Source organism: Tripterygium wilfordii, chromosome 11 (assembly GCF_013401445.1).
Source record: "Tripterygium wilfordii isolate XIE 37 chromosome 11, ASM1340144v1, whole genome shotgun sequence".
Taxonomy (NCBI): Eukaryota; Viridiplantae; Streptophyta; class Magnoliopsida; order Celastrales; family Celastraceae; genus Tripterygium; species Tripterygium wilfordii.
The window spans coordinates 2167308-2190226 of NC_052242.1; the positions used below are offsets into that span (position 1 = coordinate 2167308).

The window sequence follows — 22919 nt, forward strand, 5'->3', positions numbered from 1 at the left end:
GGGATGCTGTGTCTCAAACATATTTTGAGGGTGCTGATAAATCTATTTTGTATGATCTGTCTCGAAAAGCTATGGCAACTAAGCAGGCAGGGCGACCTGTGGGTGCATACTATTCCGATCTTAAGGTTATTTGGCAGGAGCTTGATCATCGTCGTCCAATTACCTTTACTCAGCCAGATGTGATTAAGACTCGAATGGTTGAAATTGATGAAGATCGAGTCTATTCTTTTTTGGCTGGGCTTGATGATATATATGATTCTGTTCGGGGAGATATTCTTCGTACTAATCCTCTACCTGGACCTGATAATGCTTTCTCAACTGTGAGACGTGAAGAACTTCGCCGGAATACAATGATGTCTTCAGAAGTTCCTCAGATGGCTATGGCAGTTCGAAAATATGGAACTCCAACAAGTTCTTTGTCACTTTCAGTACCTACTGGTGGTAAATGTACTCATTGCGGCAGCACCAAACATATTGTAGATACTTGCTTCAAAAAGCATGGATATCCCGAGTGGTGGCAGGCTCACAAAGAGCGATTACAAGCTCGAAAAGGTGGTAAAGTTGCGCTATGCACCTCACCTACAGTCCCAATGGCACCGACTCCTTCTTCAATGGATACCATGGCTTCCACTACTCCAGTTGATATCACTCACTCTGTGGTAGATCCTACTCTTCTCCAACAGTCAGGTAGTGTTGGTCTAGCCCTTCTTGCAACAAATTCTGAAAAAGATCCCGGTTGGATTCTTGACTCTGGTGCGACTAATCATATGACCTTTGATGCGTCCTTATTACATGATGCTTGTTTACCAAATTGCTCTACTGTCACCAATGCCAATGGTGTTTCATATCCGGTTACGGGCGCTGGAAGGGTTAACTTAACTCCTTCATTATCCTTGGAGCACACTTTATTGATTCCTGCTCTTTCCAATAATCTTTTATCTGTGCCACAAGTTACTACACAACTAAATTGTTTAGTATTAATATATCCTACCTTTTGTTTCCTTCAGGATCTCTGCAGCGGGGAGATAATTGGGCGTGGTACTAAGAGAGAGGGATTATATTATGTGGAAGATGTTAGTATGGGACGATCTCTATCAGCAAAAGGGTCATCTAGGGCATCAGAAGATCAGATTCGGTTATGGCATCATCGTTTGGGTCATGTCTCCTTTGGTTACTTGAAATATTTATTTCCTACTTTATTTTCTACATGTGAACCTTCCAATTTTCAGTGTGATACATGTGTTTTGGCCAAGAGTCATCGTGCTACTTATTCTGATAGTTCTAATAAAAGAGTTGTGCCTTTTGCGTTGGTTCATTCGGATGTTTGGGGACCTGCTCCTGTTACTACTTCTACTGGCTTTAGATGGTTTGTATTATTTATTGATGATTGCACTCGTATGACTTGGCTTTACCTTATGCGTCATAAGAGTGATGTGGCTGCTTGCTTCCGCACGTTTCATACCATGATCAAAACACAATTCTCTGGTAATTTACAAGTTCTTCGATCTGATAATGGTGGTGAATTTGTAAATCAGGAGTTACAAGCTTATTTTCAGACTCATGGAATTTTGCATGAAACCACTTGTCCTTATACACCACAACAGAATGGTGTTGCTGAGCGCCGAAACAGACAAATTTTGGAGATTACACGTGCTGCCCTTATTGGAGCCCACATGGCACCACGTTTTTGGGAAGAAGCTGTTACCACAGCTGTATATCTTTTGAATAGGGTACCCACTCGTGTTCTACAATTTCAGACACCACTTGATAAATTGGCATCCTATGTAACACTGCCATCGCACCTCACACTTCCTCCCCGGGTGTTTGGTTGTGTTGTGTTTGTACATTTACAGAAACATCTCCGCACGAAACTTGATCCTTGTGCCCTCAAGTGTGTATTTGTCGGTTATCATCCTTCACAAAAGGGTTACCGTTGTTTTCATCCTCCTACAAGTAAGTTCTATGTTACTATGGATGTCACCTTTTCTGAACATGAAATGTTTTTTTCTTCACCCAATTCCACGCTTCCGGGCCCGAGTGGTGGTACTGTTGTTGAAGCTCCAAATTGGATGGAGTTGTTTCCTGATCCACTGTGTGTTGCCGATACTGTTGCTGAAGCTCCCTCTCTCTCATCTTCGCTAGTACCCACTCCCGATACTCCTCGTACAGATCCTCCTGAGGTAAGCATTGAGTCTGATGTTAATACTAACAATATTTGTGATAATACTTGTGTCTCAATTGAAACTGACAGATACGTACTCCCACCAAGAAGTACTCGTGGTGTTCCACCAGATAGATTTTCACCAGAGGTTGTGCGAAAAGTGAAATATCCTATTGCTCAGTATGCATCCACTCACCGACTGTCAAAGGAATGCCGAAGCTTTGTCAGTAATATGACTGTCATAGATATTCCTACTAAAGTGCAAGAGGCGTTGTTGGATCCAAAATGGGCAACTGCAATGACTGAGGAGATGACAGCACTTGAGAAAAATCAAACTTGGGAATTGGTGGAGTTGCCGAAAGGAAAAAAAGCTGTTGGTTGTAGGTGGGTGTACACCGTCAAGTGCAAGCCTGATGGTTCGGTTGATAGGTATAAAGCTAGGCTTGTGGCTAAAGGATTCACCCAGACGTATGGGGTTGATTATCAGGAAACGTTTGCTCCTGTTGCAAAAATTAATACGGTTCGAGTCCTAATATCCCTAGCTGCAAATTTTGATTGGCCTCTACAACAATATGATGTAAAAAATGCTTTTTTACATGGTGAGCTACAAGAAGAAGTTTATATGTCTCTGCCCCCAGGATATGAAGCTCCAGGTGATCAAAGTGTCGTGTGTAAACTGAAGAAAGCCTTATACGGGTTGAAACAATCTCCTCGAGCTTGGTTTGGTCGATTCCGACTTGCTATGAGAAGATTCGGCTATAAGCAAAGTAATGCAGATCACACTTTATTTTTGAAAATAGTTGGTGATAAATTAACGGCTCTCATTATTTATGTTGACGACATGGTAGTAACAGGCAATGATTCTGAAGAAATGCGTAAACTGAGAGACTATTTGTCAACTGAATTTGATATGAAGGATTTGGGAGGATTAAAATATTTTTTGGGCATTGAAGTTGTTCGTTCTGAGCAAGGCATATTTTTGTCCCAACGAAAGTATGTGCTTGACTTATTAACAGAAACTGGTATGCTTGGATGTCAGCCAATTGGATCTCCTATGGAACAAAATCACGGATTGGAAGAGTCTTCGAATCAAACTTCAATAGACAAATTACGATATCAAAGGTTAGTTGGGCGTTTAATCTATTTGTCTCATACCAGGCCAGATATTGCATATGCGGTCAGTGTTGTGAGTAGATTTATGCACAATCCTGGTAAACAACATATGGATGCAGTTATTAGAATTCTGAGATATTTAAAATCTGCACCGGGAAAAGGGTTACTCTTTTCTAAGAATGGGCATGCAGACGTATGGGGCTATACCGACTCAGATTGGGCAGGTAAAGGAGACCGAAGAAGATCAACCACTGGGTATTTAACTTTTGTTGGAGGAAATCTGGTTACTTGGAGAAGTAAAAAGCAAAAAGTTGTCTCATTGTCTAGTGCAGAAGCCGAATACAGAGCAATGGTGAAAGGTATTTGTGAGTTGTTATGGCTCAAACGGCTTATGGGGGAGCTGAGTTTGTCCATTAAAAGACCAATGAAATTGTATTGTGATAATCAGTCAGCAATTAAAATTGCTGAGAACCCAGTGCAACATGATCGGACTAAACATGTGGAAATTGATAGGAATTTCGTGTATGAAAAGCTAGAAGAAAAAATAATTGAAGTTCCGTATATGAAGACCGAAGATCAGTTGGCTGATATGTTAACCAAGGGAGTGTCAAATTCAGTGTTTGCTGATTCACTTGTCAAGCTGGGCATGTACGATGTCTATGCACCACCTTGAGGGGGAGTGTTGAATAGAGTCAAAGATTTACCCAAGATTTACTTTATTGATTGAAGACTTTATTGACAAACTCAATATTGATTGAAGACTTTCCTTAATTGAAGATTCGGCAATCAATATTGATTTGTCTAAGTTCATAATTGATGCCTCAATTCTTGACTTTGATTTGTCTAAGTTCATAATTGATGCCTCAATTGTTGACTTTGATAGTGACTTTGATAGAGATTGTAATTACGTAGATCATTGATTGTAAACCAATGTAATAGCTATATAGGTGTTTCCCACTTCAATAAAAGATTAATTGATTGCAAAATTAAGTCTAAATAATTTGATTTACTCCAATCAATATAACAAAGAAACTGATGGGTTTATGAGAAACCTATTTGTTATATAGTATTATATTAATAGTACGTGGTTTCAGCAAAAAAAAAAATTTAATAGGATGTGGTATGTAGTAACCTATGCACACAGTGGCATTTGCATGGTAGTACTATCCATGCCAGATTATATAAACTAGTTGTCGCAGGTGCACAGATTTTTTAAAGCTGTTTTTCGTTCCTCTGTAGACTGTCAAAAATGTCGCCTTTCCCCCATTTGCCATTTATGACTAATCCCAATACTGTTGCTTTTCCCCGCATTTATGATTTATCCCATATTGGCTTACGGATCTGCGTACAAAATTAATTATTTGCTTGATCCATTAATTTTTTGTACGGTAGAGAATCACGTGAACAAAACAATATATTGAAAAAAAAAATTACAAGCTCAAATATGTTTGGAACAAACACGCATAGGAGTGTTCATTCGATTTGCTATTCGGTTTTTAATCGAAATTGAAATGTTTGAATTGATTCGGTTATGATATTTTAGAATCCAAAACCGAATCATATACGTTTTGATAAATAAATCGAAATAACCATATTTTTCGGATCGAATCGATTTTCAACTTGTCATGTTTGATACGTAAAACATTGAATTGTCACATGACCTATTTATCAGTGATCAAAAGTAATGTTTACTTGATAATCAAATCAATTTAATTAATTAGATCGCCACATACTTTTGCTGATGGGCACGATTAAAAATGTATGGACATGTTTCATTAACAAGTTCAAAAAATTTTCTATTAAACGATCTTTGAAATATCCCATGAACGAAGACCAAAACATGAGCTTTTTTTTTTTAATTAAAGGAAAAGAAAATACGAATATGAAAACCTAGCAGTCTGGCCCCTAAAGATAATAATTATATGTTCGGACCATAATTTGGATTCGATTTCGAACGTATTTAATTGATTAAATTTGGATTGACTTAAATTTGGACAAATGATTTAGATAATCTAATCCGGTTTAGGGTTCGGACAAATAAATCATTGTATCCGAACAAAAAATTACCATCCGTTGTAGCACCATGCCACCATTAATGCATAAAAAAACTAAAAACATAAAAAAAAAACCCACCCCAGCCCAAGAGATGTTATCTCATAAAAGCATTATCGTATCTCGTCGTATTCTTGTGTCGACAACAAGAACGCGGAACGTTGTGCACTGGAGAAAAGGATTGCAGTATCAGAGTGATCCGTTATTGGCTTATTCGACAAGAAACCAACTGTATAGACGAATAATTATATAATAATAATTAAATTACTTCACATTTAAAAATTTTTTTTTGCCTACTTTTTATCAATTAATCCATTAATTTCAAAGTTTTTTCTTTTGATCAGCATTAATTTCAAAGTTATAGCATATATAGTTGGACAATATAATTAACTCTCGTCGGTGCAAATATAGCGATACAGTGAAAGAAAGAAAGAGTTAATGAACGATCTCTTTTTTTAAAAAAAACTATTTAAATGATAAAATAATTAAGGTTTTCATGGTAAGCAAAAGCCGACGTACGGCGTTACATGAAATGATGTTCATGTAAGTTTTCTCTACAAAATTAATATATGTACTTATATATGTAGACTTAGGTATTGACAGGTATAAAATAGATCTATAGCACCATGTCTCTATTTCCTTCATCCAAAGACGATCCCGATTAAAGAGGGGATTGAACAATTTTGAGAGTGGGTCCCAAAGTGGCGAGGCCGGAGGCTGAGTCGGAAGCCGATCCCGATGAGGCACTCCCATAGAACAAGGTTGGCTCCCAAATTGGCCGGAGTCTGAGTTGCAGTCCACTGTTGTTTCGGACGCGTTGACGATGAAAAAGGCTGAGAGATTTAGGTCTTTGGATTTTGCTGACTGAGATAATAAATGCCACGTGTTGAGTATTCAATGGATCATGTACACCAGGTCATCACCGTGACGTGGTGTGTTGATACCACTAAATATTTTCTCCAATTTTTTGGGCTGTCATCTCTTGGAAACCCCAAACCTTGTCTCTACATGATTTGATCTTCATCCTATGTCAAACATGTCTGTTTTCGTAATTAAAATTTAACACTTCTTGAAATATGAACTTTTTTTTATTGAAAGAAAAACAAGTAACGTAAAATATAAATTTATTCCAATAAAAAGTAAAAAATAAATATTGAATAGTGCCAGTGTGCCACTTCGCAATTTAGTTGGTATTATGTTATATGGCATATATGATATATGCAAGAATGGCTAAAAAATTTGATAGTAGATGGCGTAATTTCAAGAAGAATATTATAAATACCGAACAGCGCCAGTGTGCCACCTCGCAGTGTTCCTCCCCCTAAACATGTTCCTTCCTCGCCTTTGTCAAAAGACATCAAAGCATGATGCAGTGACTGGTGCGTTCCTTTATCCCACATCAGAAGAGTGGGAGCAAGCCGAGTGTCATATATGCGCGAGGCTTGCCTTAAAACTAATACCCAAGGTTTTTCGGGCCAGTCTTGTGAAGAGGCTTGGTTCCGGGCCTTGGGTACAGCTGGCCCAAGTGTATATTGGGTGTCGGTTGGGCCTAGGGTAGAAGTTTGCATCAATTTGGTATCGGAGCTAAGGCTCGCTTCCGTGTGTGGGCGCATGTGCTCCTGCGGGTGTGCACGTGAGGTGCTCGGGGTGACCCCACACGCAGGACGCGTGTTCTCATGAAGAGGGAGGGAATGATGCAGTGACTGGTGCGTTCCTTTGTCCCCCATCAGAAGAGTGGGAGCAAGCTGAGTGCCATATATGCGCGAGGCTTGCCTTAAAACTAGTACCCAAGATTTTCGGGCCAGTCTTGTGAAGAGTCTTGGTTCTGGGTCTTGGGTACAGCCGGCCCAAGTGTATATTGGGTGTCGGTTGGGCCTGGGGTAGAAGTTTGCATCAATTTGGTATCGGAGCTAATGCTCGCTTCCGTGTGTGGGAGCATGTGCTCCCGTGGGTGTGCACATGAGATGCTCGGGGTGACCACACACGCGGGACGCTTGTTCTCGTGAAGAGGGAGGGAATTGATGCAGTGATTGGTGCGTTCCTTTGTCCCACATCGGAAGAGTGGGAGCAAGCCGAGTGCCATATATGCTCGAGGCTTGCCTTAAAACTAATACCCAAGGTTTTCGGGCCAGTCTTTTGAAGAGGCTTGGATCTGGGCCTTGGGTACAGCCGGCCCAAGTATATATTGGGTGTCGGTTGGGCCTGGGGTAGAAATTTGCATCAATTTGATATCGGAGCTAAGGCTCGCTTCCGTGTGTGGGCGCATGTGCTCCAGCGGGTGTGCACGTGAGGTGCTATTTGGTATCGGAGCTAAGGCTCGCTTCCGTGTGTGGGCGCATGTGCTCCAGCGGGTGTGCACGTGAGGTGCTCGGGGTGACTCCACACGTGGGACGCGTGTTCTCGTGAAGAGGGAGGGAATTGATGGAGTGACTGGTGCGTTCCTTTGTCCCACATCAGAAGAGTGGGAGCAAGCCGAGTGTCATATATGCGCGAGACTTGCCTTAAAACTAATACCCAAGGTTTTTGGGCCAGTCTTGTGAAGAGACTTGGTTCTAGGCCTTGGGTACAGCCGGCCCAAGTGTATATTGGGTGTCGGTTGGGCCTAGGGTAGAAATTTGCATCATAGCACAATGGCTACGTAATTCCTCTCTCTTTTATTTTTCTCTCTGCCATTTTTTGTTCTTGCCATTGATCACTTCATCTTCTTCTTTGTTTCTTTAGAGCAAGCCCTTGGCGAAGGTTTTGGGTTACCAATTCAGGCACCCCAACCTCCGGCAGCCCCAGAAGGTACTTTTTTTTTTTTTTTGCAAATTACAGTTGAAATAGATTTATAACATTAAATTGGGTTTTGGTTTTGGAAGTTAGGTTGTAATTTAGGCTCCTCAAAATTATCTACTGTCTTCTTTCTTGACTGTTGCATCTTTGTTTATCAGCTGGGTTCTGAGGTTATTGCTGCTATGTTCCTCTTCTTGATTTTATAGTTCCTCTTGTTTGCTGGGGTTATTGATAAATGTTCAAATATACACTTTAAATGATAAATTATCATGAACATTTGTCATATAATTTGGGCGTAAAGTGATTATTACACAATTAAAAGTACAAATGTCATTTTTTTAATCACTTTATATTTATTTCTATATTTTTAGGCCCAAAAACATATAACTCATATTTCAGTTCAGGCTTTATTCCATAAACAATCTTAGTTTTGTTTGACTTTGTATTCTGTTTATATATATAAGTCGTAAAGTGCATAGTAACATTACTATTCATGAATAGTAATACATAAAAGTCGCAGAATGTATAGTAATATTTACTATTCATGAACAGTAATATATGTAAAGGCGCATGATGAATAGTAATTATATTATTTGTTCGTCGTTTTTTTTTCTTCTATAAATAGAGACGGAAAACATTGATGAAAGACATCACAAAAACCAGAGAAGAAATTAGAGAGGAAAGAGGAGAAGAAATCAAGGAGGAAGAGGAGAAAGAAATCAAGGAGTGAGTTCTTGAGTTTTATTTTCTCTTTTACAGCAATTTGCTCACATATTCTTTCTAGAATTTTGTGAGATCAATTGTTGGTGATGTAAACCTAGTATGAGGAACTAATCCTCTTACTAGGGTGATGATGGATCCACTCTATTGTGTCTAAATAAATTTGGTTTGATTATTAGTTTATTTATATTATGTCAAGTGTTAATTAGCTATTCTTTATTGATAATTAAATCTTGATGCTTAGCTACCATCTAGGTTTGATTACCATGATGCAAATTGAGGCAAATGCCCATGTCCAATTTGAGACCAGCTTCTTGCAGTTAACACCGGAGTTACCTAGACATAAATGCCATATGCTAGGATCTTTGTGATCGCTACATAAGTTACCATAAATCCTAATGCATTCTTGATTGTCCTAGCCAATCCAAATGCCCATGGATGGTTGCAATTGAGAATAGACGTGGTAAGTCAGATGCCCATGACTATTACATAAATTATGGGACTTGATCTTTGACATGCATGAATGAAATGATAATTGTCGGCTAAATAATTTAAATACAATAGAGTTGGTGAAATCGGATCCCTAGTGTTTGTTTATTTGTGTTAATCCTTATTTATTTTGTTTCCATTGATAATTACAAGAGTTGGAATTGCAGATATTTAATATTCAGTCCCTGTGGGTACGACACTCGTATTTGCCACTTCTATACTACAATTGATTCGTGCACTTGCGAGTATAATTTGGGTTTATAATCAAGAGCTCATTGTTTTCATTAGTAATCACCGTGATTCCCGATTTCTTGGGAACCACTTGAACAGGACTGACCCATTGGCTGTCAGAAATAGGATAGATGACTCCTACATCCAACAACTTCAATATTTCAGATCGAACTACCTCCTTCATAGATGGATTGAGGCGTCGTTGTGCTTCACGTGAGGATTTTGAATCTTCATCCAATAAAATTCGGTGCATGCACATAGTGGGACTTATGCCTTTGATATCAGCAATGGACCACCCAATGACACCTTTGTACTGTCGTAGCACCCTCAAGAGACTTTCTTCCTCCAAGTCAGTGAGGTTAGCAGCGACAATGACTGGTAATGCCTCTTCAGCACCGAGATAAGCATATTTCAAATGTTCTGGAAGTTGTTTCAATTCTAACTTTGGTGGTGATTCAATAGAAGGAACCACTTTCGGAAGCGAAGGACCGAGAGCTTCAAATGTACGAATCCACCTATAATTCACTGGTTGTTGTGCCTGCAAATATGCACAAAATTCTGCAACTTCACCATCGTCTTCAACTTGCAGTTCAGGAAATGCAAGATAAGTTGCTAAATGGTCAATAGATTGATGCTCCAAAAATGAATCATAAATTGAGCAATCAAAAGCTTCGATGCTAAAACACTCCCCTGTATCAGAAGGGTGTCTAGTAGCTTCAAATAGATTAAATTCCACCGTTTGTCCTTGTACAGTCATGGACAAACAACCCTTTTGTACATCCACAATAGTTCCTGCAGTGGCTAAGAAAGGCCTCCCCAGAATAATTGGTATGTTTCTGTCTTCCTCCATATCAAGGATAATAAAATCTGCTGGAAGGAGAAATGTATCAACTTTGACAAGAACATCTTCTATGATACCGCGTGGAAATTTTATTGACCGATCTGCCAATTGCAAAGTGATTGAAGTTGGTTGTAATTCTTTTTCGAGACCAAGTTGAACAAAAACTGAATATGGCATCAGATTGATGCTAGCACCCAGGTCTAGAAAAGCTTTCTCGAAAGAGACTTGCCCAACAGTACAAGGGATAGTGAAACTCCCCGGATCCTTTAGCTTTGGTGGTAGCTTCTTGTTTAGGACGGCACTGCATTGTTCAGACAACATAATCTTCTCATATGGTGCCAGTTTCTTCTTTCTGGTGCAGACATCTTTGAGAAATTTTGCATAGGGAGGAATTTGTTGAATTGCGTCAAGAAGCGGAATGTTGATCTCAACTTTTCTGAATATATCCATCATTCGCCGCATCTGGTCAGTCTTCTTCTCATTCACCAACCGGCTAGGAAAAGGCACATGAGACTCATTCATTTTATGCTTTGATAAGTCAGTTGGCTTGGGCTGAATTTCATCATTAGGCTTTTTGGCCTTTTCACCATCGTTCTCTAAAAATCCCACAGTTGTTCCGCGTCTGGTGGTAATAGCATTGATTTGTTCCTTGCCTTTTGGATTGACTTCTGGTTGACTCGGCAATCTGCCCAACTCCCTTTCACTTAGTCGCTCAGCAATTTGACCAACTTGAACTTCAAGCTTCTGAATAGATCCATGTATGTTGCTGAATTGTTGGTCGTACCTGTTGTTTTGCTCCGTCGTTTTCTGAATAAAATTGTTGGTGTTGAGAGCTAGAAGAGCCATTTGCTCCTCCAAAGAAAGCTTCTTTGGTTCAATAGGGACTTGTTGTGTCATCTTCTGATTGTATTGCTTACTCTGGCCTTGTCCTCCCCAACTGAAATTTGGGTGATTTCTCCATCCTGGATTGTATGTATTTGAAAATGGATTGTTGTTGGGATGGAACCCACCTTGTCCCACATAATTGGTATGCTCTTGTTCAGAGTTGGAAGACATAGGACATGTTTCCGTGGTGTGGTTAGATTGAGAACAAATGGCACACATCTCAACTTGGGTTGCTTGTTGGGAAGATGAAATTGCTTTCATTAACATGTCAATCTTCTTCTCCATGGCTTGTAACTGAGGTTGGTTTTCTACTCTGGTGTGGACTTCATACACACCTTTTGGAAGCTTTACCCCTTGCTTTACTCTAGATGAAAATTGTTGAGAATTTTCACTTAAAGTTTCAAATAAGTCAAAAGCTTCTTCACTGCTTTTCTCCATTAATATGCCTCCACACGCTGAGTCTACGATGCTTGTGTTTGTTGCGTCGAGTCCTTCATAAAAAGCTTGAACTTGATCATCTTGTGATAAGTTGTGGTGTGGACATTTGAGCAGTAGTTGTTTAAAGTTATCCCAAGCTTCATAAAATAAGTCCCCATCTTTTTGCTGCCATGTTTGAATTTCCCTTCTTAATTGCTTCGTCTTCTGGGCTGGGAAAAATTTCTTCAAAAATTTTGTTGCCATTTGCTCCCATGTAGTGATCGATCCTGGGGTCAAAGAGTTGAACCACAGTTTCGCATTGTCTTTAAGAGAAAATGGAAACAACATGAGTCGTACTTCTTCTGATGTCAAACCCTGAACAGATTGTGTCTTACAGAGTTCAAAGAATTCTCTGATGTGTAGGTAAGGGTCATCAAATGTTGTGCCTCGGAAGTGTGGGACTGCATTGAGTAGAACTGGAGAGAATGTGGCATGGCCTTGGACATTGGGTTGAAATGCTATGCTGGATGGCTGCTCCATATTCTGAGGTACAAATGAATTCTTCATTGGCCTCCGAGTAGGTGCATTGACTGGTGGATTTGCAATTCTAGCAAGAGCATCCTCAGGATTCCCTTCTGCCATATTTCTTCTTACTTCTCTTCTCAGTTGTGCAAGAGTTCGTTCAATCTCTGGATTGAATTTAAGAAGATTTGAATTTTGAGATCGACGTCCTTGCATAAAAGAAAATGTCAGTGATAATAACCCCTTTTTTTTTATTATATTTTTTTTAACAAGTTAAATATACACAAAATAAGAAATTAATACCAAAAAAAAAAAAAAAATAGAATGGGGCATAAAGGCCAACCATAAGTATTAACAGAAATAAATAAAAAAAATTATATTAGGCGGCTCAGCCGACCACATAAGCATATATATATATATATATATATATATATATATATATATATATATAAAGGTGGGGCAGTGTAAAGCCAACCACAAATATAAATAATACTATATAAATAAATAAATGTTACTGTTAGTGGCAGAAATTTAAATGTTAGTAAGTTAGTAAGTGTTAGTGACAGTTATTATAAACAGATATAGGCGATAGCAGTAGAACCAGCCAATAATATATAGTTAGATGGGGCGGTTAAGCCATCCACAAATATAAAACTGAAAAACCTTCCATTAAGGAGGTGTAGTATACTAATATTAATATATACATATATACATATATACAAGAGTTAGATAACAATATATTAAATCAGTCCCCGGCAACGGCGCCAAAAACTTGATGTGAAGGAGGTAGTTCGATCTGAAATATTGAAGTTGTTGGATGTAGGAGTCATCTATCCTATTTCTGACAGCCAATGGGTCAGTCCTGTTCAAGTGGTTCCCAAGAAATCGGGAATCACGGTGATTACTAATGAAAACAATGAGCTCATTCCAACAAGAAAACAGACAGGGTGGCGTGTGTGTATTGATTATCGGAAGCTGAATTCTGCCACAAGAAAGGATCACTTTCCTTTACCATTTCTTGATCAGGTGCTGGAAAGACTGGCAGGCCATTCCCATTATTGCTTTCTTGATGGCTACTCCGGCTATAATCAAATTGTGATTGCACCAGAGGATCAAGAGAAAACTACTTTCACATGTCCTTTTGGGACATTTGCATACAGAAGAATGCCATTTGGGCTTTGCAATGCACCAGCTACTTTTCAACGGTGCATGACAAGTATATTCTCTGACATGGTGGGCCACATCATTGAAGTCTTTATGGATGATTTCTCCGTGTTTGGATCATCTTTTAATACCTGCCTGTGCAATCTTGCCTTGGTTCTGGAGAGATGCCAGAAGACTAATCTGGTGCTTAATTGGGAGAAATGTCATTTTATGGTTCGCGAAGGTATTGTTCTTGGTCACCTTATTTCCGAGAAGGGGATTGCCGTTGACAAAGCAAAAATTGAAGTTATTTCTAGATTGCCACCTCCCACTTCTGTAAAAGGTGTGCGATCTTTTCTCGGACATGCGGGGTTCTATCGCCGGTTCATCAAAGATTTTTCGAAGATTTCCAGGCCATTGTGCAATTTGCTTTCCAAGGATGCCACTTTCCATTTTGATGACGAGTGTTTGCAAGCATTCAACAAATTGAAGCAATTACTTACATCTGCACCTATCATGATGGCACCAGATTGGAGTTTACCATTTGAGCTCATGTGTGATGCCAGTGACTATGCAATTGGAGCCGTGTTGGGGCAAAGAGTTGACAAGCTACCACATGTCATTTACTATGCAAGTCGTACTCTCAATGATGCCCAACTTAATTACTCAACAACAGAAAAAGAACTGTTGGCTGTAGTTTTTGCATTGGAGAAATTCCGATCATACCTGATTGGATCTAAGGTGATTGTCTATAGCGATCATGCGGCCCTCAAATATTTGTTGTCTAAAAAAGATTCAAAGCCGAGATTGATTCGATGGGTGTTATTGCTCCAAGAATTTGATTTGGAGATAAGAGATAAAAAAGGAGCAGAAAATGTTGTGGCAGATCATCTTTCTCGTATTGTTCAAACAAACAATGGTGAGAAGACGGAGCTTCCATTGAATGAAACTTTTCCAGATGAACAACTTTTCTCCATACAAATTGAGATACCTTGGTATGCTGATATTGCCAATTACCTTGCAAGAGGTGTTATTCCAAAAAACTGGACTCACCAACAACGGAAGAAATTTTTCTCCACAGCCAAGCATTATTTTTGGGATGAGCCTTATTTATACAAGCATTGTGCTGATCAAATCATTCGAAGGTGTGTGCCACAACAAGAACAACAGAGTATTCTACAATTCTGTCATACATTCGCTTGTGGTGGTCACTTTGGTACCCAGAGAACTTCTGTAAAGATTTTACAATCAGGGTTCTATTGGCCAACTCTTCACAAGGATGTCCACATTTTCTGCTCCACTTGTGATAATTGTCAAAAACTTGGCAACATTTCTCGCAGGAATGAAATGCCACTTAACAATATTCTGGTGGTTGAAATCTTTGATGTTTGGGGAATAGATTTCATGGGGCCATTTCCTAAGTCTCATGGAAATGAATATATACTGGTGGTAGTAGACTACGTGTCCAAATGGGTTGAAGCTGTTGCAAGTCCAACCAACAAAAGTGAGGTGGTCATCCGGTTACTTCAGGGTGTAATATTTCCAAGATATGGCACTCCACGTGCTATAATCAGTGATGAAGGGAAGCATTTTCTGAACAAGAGTGTGTCTACACTTCTTGCCAAATACAATATCACGCATAAGATTGCCACTGCTTATCATCCTCAAACCAGTGGACAAGTTGAGATTTCTAACCGAGAAATTAAACGAATTTTGGAGAAGACTGTGAATATCAAAAGAACTGATTGGAGTATAAAATTGAATGATGCTCTTTGGGCATATCGCACGGCATATAAAACTCCAATTGGCATGTCTCCTTATCGTTTGATTTTTGGCAAGGCTTGTCATCTTCCTGTGGAGCTTGAGCATAAGGCATTCTGGGCAATAAAAAGATTGAATTTTGATTATGATGCAGCTGGTGAGAAGAGGAAACTGCAACTCAATGAACTTGACGAGCTCCGTGACGAGGCATATGAAAATGCGAGAATTTACAAGGAAAAGACAAAAAGATATCATGATCAGCACATTGCAATGAAAGAATTTTCTCCTGGTCAAAAGGTACTTTTGTTTAACTCTCGTCTCAAACTTTTTCCAGGGAAGTTACGTTCAAGATGGTATGGTCCATTTCAAGTTGTTCGAGTATATCCCCATGGAGCTGTTGACATTAAAAACTTGGAGACGGGAAATGAGTTCAAGGTTAATGGTCATCGCCTAAAACCTTATTTGGAAGCTAATTATGACAGAATTGTGTCAAACATTACTCTCCAAGATCCAGGTACTTGAGTGTTGGGAATATTCCGTCTTGCCCAGACGATAAATACAGCGCTTATGGGAGGCAACCCATATTTCTTTTTCATCTATTTTTTTTTCTTTCTTTATTTTATTTTATTTTATTTTATTTTTTATATATTATCTGATTTTAAAAAAAAAAAAAACAAAAGAGAAAAAAAAAAAAAAGTCATCCTCGAGTGTGATAATGAGCCGCAAAGCGTGACAGTAAAGTGAGTACTGATGTGACAAGCACCACGAATTTCTTTCTTTATTGTCTCGATCAGTTTTCATCTTCATCTCACTCATTTTCTGGCAAGAGTGTGTTTTCTCTTTAACAGAGATCAGAAGCCATGCCGAGGCGACCACGCACCATCGTATCACAATTGCAGTCCAGGCTTGCGTTGTTCAATACAGCTGAAATAATTCCGGAGTGTCAAATTGACAAAACGATACAACGAGAAGCCATCAACAGATGGGCGATGAACTACTTGAGGGAGCATTCTTTGTTGTTTCTCATAGATCCAGATCCAGAAAATAACTTACTGGTGTATCCTCAGATCATTCGCTCTTTCTATCACACTCTCATCGAGTTACCACGAAGCGAGCGGACTAGGGATCAACTGGTTTATCAGGTTATCATTGCTGGTGTGAAAGTTCAATTCACAACAGCAGATTTGTGTTGCTGCTTAGGGTATCCACCAACAGATGATGAGCCCACTGGATCTCGACAACCAATCTATGCATCAAAGCAAGAAATGATTGATGATATGTGCGGTGGAAAGATGAATAAACACAATAACGCTGCACGCCGCGCCTACTTGCCATCAAAGATGTGGTTGTTGGATGATGCTATTAGGAAAAATCTTTGTCCTATAGGCCATGAGCAAGAACGACGGGGAAAATTCCTGTCTGTTTTATACTATATGTATAAAGGGTGTTGGTTTGATATTGGAAAGATCTATCTGGCCATGATCTGCAAAGCCAAATATGTTGTTGAGAATAAGCCAAAAAAGGTGGGGAAGTTATTTTTCCCACGGCTTATCACAAGGTTGCTTTTGTTCAAAAGCATTCGACCTCCTCGGCCTCAAGCATCTTTGGGTTATCAGGTCACCATGCTGGAAAAATGGACATGGCGTCAGAGCATCAGCCATTTGAAAACAACTTCTGCTAGACAGAAGCAGACCCAAGAAGCTCCCTCAACATCACCACCTGGAGATTCCTCATCAGGAGTTGCAGTGTCTCCACAATCAGATCACATAAGTGCAGCAATAGCCCGGCTAGAGATGGGGCTACAAACACTAGAGGATGGACAACACAGACTGGAGCACATGATGGCCGCACTCATGGATATGATACGAAAGTGAAAACATAGCCATCCAACGGACAGAATTGTTTTTGTGTCAGGTTGTATTTTTCTGAACCATAGCTTTGCATATGTACTTTTCAAATTTTCCTTTTTTTTATTTTTTTATTTTTATTTTTATTCTCTATTTTATAGTTCCTCTTGTTTGCTGGGGTTATGTCCATTGTTTTTGGGTTTTAGAGCTCTGGATCTTTGTTCTGTGACCCATCATTGTTTAGGCTTTTTCCTCATGCATGTCCTTCAAAGTTTGTGGCCAGGAAAGACCTTTTTATTGCATGGTTAGGTGATGATGATCCTCCAAATGATTTTTAGGTCTTTTGTGGGATTGTCGTTGTTTTCCTATGGGTTCGTTGTTATTTTCCCTGTCCCATGTTTTTTGTTTGCTGTAAGGGTGTTGGTTGTGGTGTTTTTGGTTGCAGTAGGGTGGCTGGGTTTGTCTAGGTGACGTTTTCTCATTTGCTGTTCAGATCTAGTTCCTGCCCAGTTTTTTATTCCTTTGGGCTCATGCTTTGCTGTTTGGGGTTGGAAAAAAAAAAACTAAGCCAAAATTTTTCATTACCAGGAGAATTCACAGTAAAGTTAAGGTTTATCTTGGTCGTTAACCCTAGTAATTTGATTGATCTCCTATGGGCTCTTAGGAATCACTATATGCGGGGATTCAATAAATCTTTCAATTGATTGTTCATGTACTCCCTCCTTTTTGCATTATAAAAATTCACAATCATCCAGAATGATAGTAAATTTACTGTGAATTGTCTTGGTAATTCAAATTTTTTGCTTAGATTTTTTTTTCTTAAAAGAAAAAAGTTAAGGTTTATCTTAGTGTTTCAGCCTAGTAATTAGATTGAATCCCTATAAGCGGGCTCTCATGCGTGTGGGGCCTGGTTGATTGCCATTTCTTGCCTTTTATTTTTGGCTCCTCCCAATTGATCCAAGTCCTTTCATAATGATTATATTTTGTTTACTCAATTTTTAATCCAGTTTATTGTGATTTAAATTCCCTGCATATTGTCTATATATATATCTCTTAAATAATGTGTTGTCAATCATGTATCTGACTGCGTATTTTACCTAGGCCTTGAGGGTGCTGTTGTTGATCTTGAAAATGATTTTCAAGATCTCAGAAAAGATCATAGTATGGTAGGGAGTGATGGGGAGTCAATTATGACTAATTTGGTGGTTTTGATTGGGTTCCTCTTGATATGTGTGGGTATAGTGTCTTCCATTTTTCGATCCCTCCCATATATTATTACGATACCTATATTGAGTTGTACATGCGCATGACTTCTGTGCATGTTACAACATATTGCCTCAGTTATGTTTGTGAGATTGGGGAGGATGCACGTGAGTTTTGATGGGCTGATGGTGAGATATAGGGATCTGGAGAGGAGGGTGGATGAGTGGAGGGTGATGGTAGGAGATCCTGCGCTTATTGGACATTTAATTGAGAAGGTGGACTCGATCATTGTCCAAATCACTTATGCGAGGTTGCATATGATAGCATTGTACTTCCACACTAGGATGTCGGTCGTGTTCTTGTTGGTTGTGGCTGTACTACTGGGAGCTGCTATGCCTTTTGTGGTTAACATCGCCACATGCGGTAATTCTCCTTCTCAATTTCATTTACGCTCGTAAAAGAAGTTTAAAATTATTATTCTAATATTGTATTTTTATTTGTAGGAATTCCAAGTGCTTGCGAGTGACCATTCTCCGAGAATCACACAAAGTGATTGGACATGTTTAATTCTATGAATGTGTATCTAATGAGTTGAAGCTAGACTTCTTTTTGTATAACTCTTATCGGTGTAAGCGGATCAAGTTCAGTCTCTAACTTTACGGGAGAATATGGATGTTTGTGAACATTTGCGAACTAAATTAACTAACGTATACGTTTAATTCTATGAATGTGTATCTAATGAGTTGAAGCTAGACTTCTTTTTGTATAACTCTTATCGGTGTAAGCGGATCAAGTTCAGTCTCTAACTTTACGGGAGAATATGGATGTTTGTGAACATTTGCGAACTAAATTAACTAACGTATATACTACTGCCAAGTAGTCTCAAAAAAGAATGTTTTTGCAATCCTAGGAAACAGGCCTTATATACGTCTCTGGACTGGCCCTGCTCACAAGCCCAATAGTGTGGCCTAGCCCGTTTCCAGGAGTCGAGCTTTACTCAGGACCTATAGAATTGTTGTCCGTTCGGCATGGCATGTGTAGTTTCACTATTTTCTAAGTTGAAAAATAATAATTTTTATTTACATGGCACTTAAAACGTGAAGGAACATGAATTTTGTATGGTGACATTGGCTGTATATAAAAACAAAGGTTATTGATACAACTTCAAGAAATATAGATCTATAGATCTGCTCATAATTAAATATAATACTTTGCAAAATATTCCCACTATGATCACTTCAACTACAAACTAAAAAGCTACGAAAAATTTCAATAGAGATTTGTGATTAATCAAAAGCATTGGCACAGTAGAGATGGTACAAGTAGTGCACCAATTTTTGCACTTTGCGTGCACCTTGGCCCAGTACGAAGTATGGGTTACGGCCGAAAATGACATTGGCCCAATTGTTCGTTGATCCACAGAGTGCCATTCTTCTAGTCCTTGTATACATACTTCTCTGGACTGGCCGTGATTTCTTTCTGTTGGGCTTTACTAACAAGCCCAATAGTTGTGGGCCAAGCTCATTTAGGCATCAAGATTTGTTCAGGACTTGTAGGTGTGGGCCTGATGGGCTAGACCAAACTTCATCTTTTAGTTGACTTCAAATAATATATATATACTCTCCCTCTTAAACTTTGTTTTTCGAATTTTGAAATATTTATATCCTTTATAACAAATTACTCAATATGAAGTATGAGAATTATTATTGTTCAATTTAAATTATTTTTTTCCTCTAACTAGTGACAAAATATAGGTTATTCCTTTGTTTTATATTACATTGTATTAAGCGTAAGCGGAAAGTTCTAAAAAAACCTCTTGTCTACTGTGATTTTCTTGGATTTTCAGCTAGCATTTGCAGACTAGAGAATTATGATGTTGAGTAATTTGTTATAAAAGGATATACTTAGTCATAACTTCAATAACAAAGTTTAAGAGAGAATATTTAAATATTTGAAGACAACCAAAAGATGAAATCTGATCTAGTCCATGAGGCCCACAGCTACAGGTGCTGAGCAAAGTTTGATGCCTACAAAAGGGCTTGGCCCAAGACATTGGGCTTGTGAACAGAGCCCAACTAGAGTAATCCATTTTGGTGGATTCACGTGACGTTTTGCATCACCTGATATAGAAACAATAACTGCATTAATTTTGCATAATAACGATTTCATGATTTGTAGGCTGTAGCATGTCCTCCCTTCAGCTTTGTCATGACAAGGCAGGACCAAATATTTGTGTTATTTTTTTATGGATCACCAAACCCTTCGGCAAACATGCTCAACCCATTCTTCATACTGGGCTAAGTAGACCCGTAAGAATGGTACTAAGTCGCCCAACAAGCTTTTCACATTCTTCTGGGACAAACACAGTTCCATCTTCTGAACAGTAGCCCAGAATTAGGAGTGTAATGATGGGCCTGATTTTTTCAGGCGTAAGTTGAGACTCGAGAGCTAGAAGCAGAAGGAAGTTATTTTTTTTTTTTTTTTTTGATAAGCACAAGGGAGTTGATGAATACTGATGAAGATCAAGGCCGGAGACTCAAGAATGCTTATAATCGAGCCCGTCGTCGTAAGATTACAAAGGGCCAAGCACCTGCCGGCCTGGGTGATGTTCAGTCCAATAACGAAGAGGGCGTAGATTTGCTTGGAGAGTAAGAAAAGTCAAAGTCTTATAGGAATATAATTAGTAGGACGAATAGGAATAACTCGTGATGAAAGCAGTATATCTCTCCAAATGGTCAAAGAGTATTGCCAAGTGGTGGGATTAGTGCAGATAGACCTCCAACAACCCTCAGTGGTACTGGAATTGATCATATGACATTTTTACAAGCAAACATCACACATGACAATACTAAGTTTGTAAATGGAGCTGTAGTTGGCGAAAGGAATGTGTTCCAGGTTAGCCATGATACTTTTTATTTGAGTTTGTATTTGACGACATGATTTGGATGACACAGTTAACCGCGCTTCTGTTGATCATGCGAATAATGATGGAAAGGAGAAGAGAACTTCTTTGAAAAACCGTCTGGAAGTAATTACAAGTCTATTTCTTTTGTTACTCAAATAAGAAAAAAGGAAATCAGGACTTGATGTTGCCTAGATTAAAATGGTTTCATCATTAGACATGAAAAAATTAAAACGAATTAGTACATGGCAAGTATATTCACGATTGCTTATCAAATAAAAGAAAAAGGTATATTTATGGTTGTCTAGTCGACAACTGCCTTTGAAAGTGAAAAAAATGATATTTGTACGAGAATTCACTAAATGTAGGTGCTTCATTTATCAAAAATTCCCAGTTCACGTATTGTTGTAAAATGCTTACCTGATATTTTCTTTTCTTTTTGTCCCTTTAAGAAGAAGATACTAAAGTCTCCTTCCATTTTGTGCAATACTCTGGCTAATGTACATTGAATTGCAGGTTGACCAAGGTCTTGGCATTGGTACTAAGTTCCCGTTCTTTAACAGACACCAGTTAACACTGACCAGATTTTTCCAATTGATGCAAGTGGAGAAAGGTGCTGGTAAACCACAACCACCTGTGTTAGTTGTTCATGGCCGCTATGGAGGTTGTGTGGGAGACCTTTCAAGTTATGATGCTTCCACCCTTGGGGGACCTTATTCTGTGAGGGGTTACAGTATGGGCGAGCTAGGTGCCTCAAGAAATATCATTGAGGTAAGATTTACTTCGGTGAACTGACTTTGAATAGGTGTTTCTGTACCATATCAAGATTCAATTTTTTTATGAAATAAGATTTGTTGTTATGTGTGTATATTGTCTATGGAATGTTAAGGCTGATATCTTCTTATTCGATTTTCCTCCTGTTATGTTGAAGCTTGGAGCTGAGATACGGATACCTGTGAGGAATACTCATGTATATGCATTTGTAGAACATGGAAATGATCTAGGAACTTCTAAGGACGTTGAAGGGAATCCAACGGAGGTCTACGGGCGAATGGGTCATGGTTCATCATATGGTTTTGGTGCCAAGCTTGGCCTAGTGCGAGCAGAGTAGGTCGTTACTCATAACACTGGGGCTCATGCAATTTGCCTCTGTTTTAAAGAGAGATTTTAGTGTGAAATTTGGTAGATACGTTTGCTTAGCACATTTTTGGCACTAGGATTTCTCTTTATGAAGATCATTGTGTAAATGATCAGAACTAATACACTTGAGGGGCGGCATTCTCAGTCCTAGAAATTCCTTGATAGGGGAAAATGATGACAAAATGTCTTTGATACCATCTTCCGCTTGTACTCTTTATTCTGCTTGTACTCTTTTATTTTTTTGGCCAAGTTGTGTTATAATTTCTCCACATTCCACAGACTATCAAATTTAAATTCAGGAAAATATGATTTACAAGTTGCACCCATTTTTACTGACACAATTGGTTGTTTTCAGTGAAAAATTATAATTGTTTACATCACCATCATTGATTCATTGCACAAATTATGACTGCATTTTACCAAAATCTCTGAGTGTAAACTGGACATACTTGAGATACAAGTAGACAATTCCTTCGCCAAATGGTTTCAAGATGGAGATGTTTATGTGACCATCATCAAACCACAGATGTCAAAACAGAGCCATCAAGGAGATTTCTGGCAAAAAGGACTTCTTTCAACTTCACCAATGTTGGATGGATCAACATGACACTGGAACCTCTTACAAACCGAGTTCCTTTTTCAATTGAGCAAGAGTAGCTTCTATATCATCAAGGTTTTCCTCAATGCTGCTCCCCTTGCCAGCTTTATCTTGAGAGT

General features: G+C 38.8%; 1 protein-coding gene across 1 annotated transcript; it reads left to right on the forward strand.

Annotated features, from left to right (window-relative positions):
• The first annotated feature begins 20863 nt into the window (after positions 1-20863).
• LOC120009791 (protein TOC75-4, chloroplastic-like) lies at positions 20864-22399 on the forward strand. The gene is made up of 3 exons (XM_038860494.1): positions 20864-21055; positions 21579-21833; positions 21994-22399. Exons 1-3 carry the CDS (start codon positions 20972-20974, stop codon positions 22171-22173), a joined length of 519 nt encoding a protein of 172 aa, XP_038716422.1. The 5' UTR covers positions 20864-20971; the 3' UTR covers positions 22174-22399.
• The last annotated feature ends 520 nt before the right edge of the window (positions 22400-22919 follow it).

Bases quoted from the DNA above. Each gene is read 5' to 3' on its own strand.
- LOC120009791 (XM_038860494.1), top strand. From the start codon at position 20,972: ATGACATTTTTACAAGCAAACATCACACATGACAATACTAAGTTTGTA. The intron at 21,056-21,578 runs GTTAGCCATGAT...ATTGAATTGCAG, and splicing joins GCGAAAGGAATGTGTTCCAG to GTTGACCAAGGTCTTGGCAT. The intron at 21,834-21,993 runs GTAAGATTTACT...GTTATGTTGAAG, and splicing joins CCTCAAGAAATATCATTGAG to CTTGGAGCTGAGATACGGAT.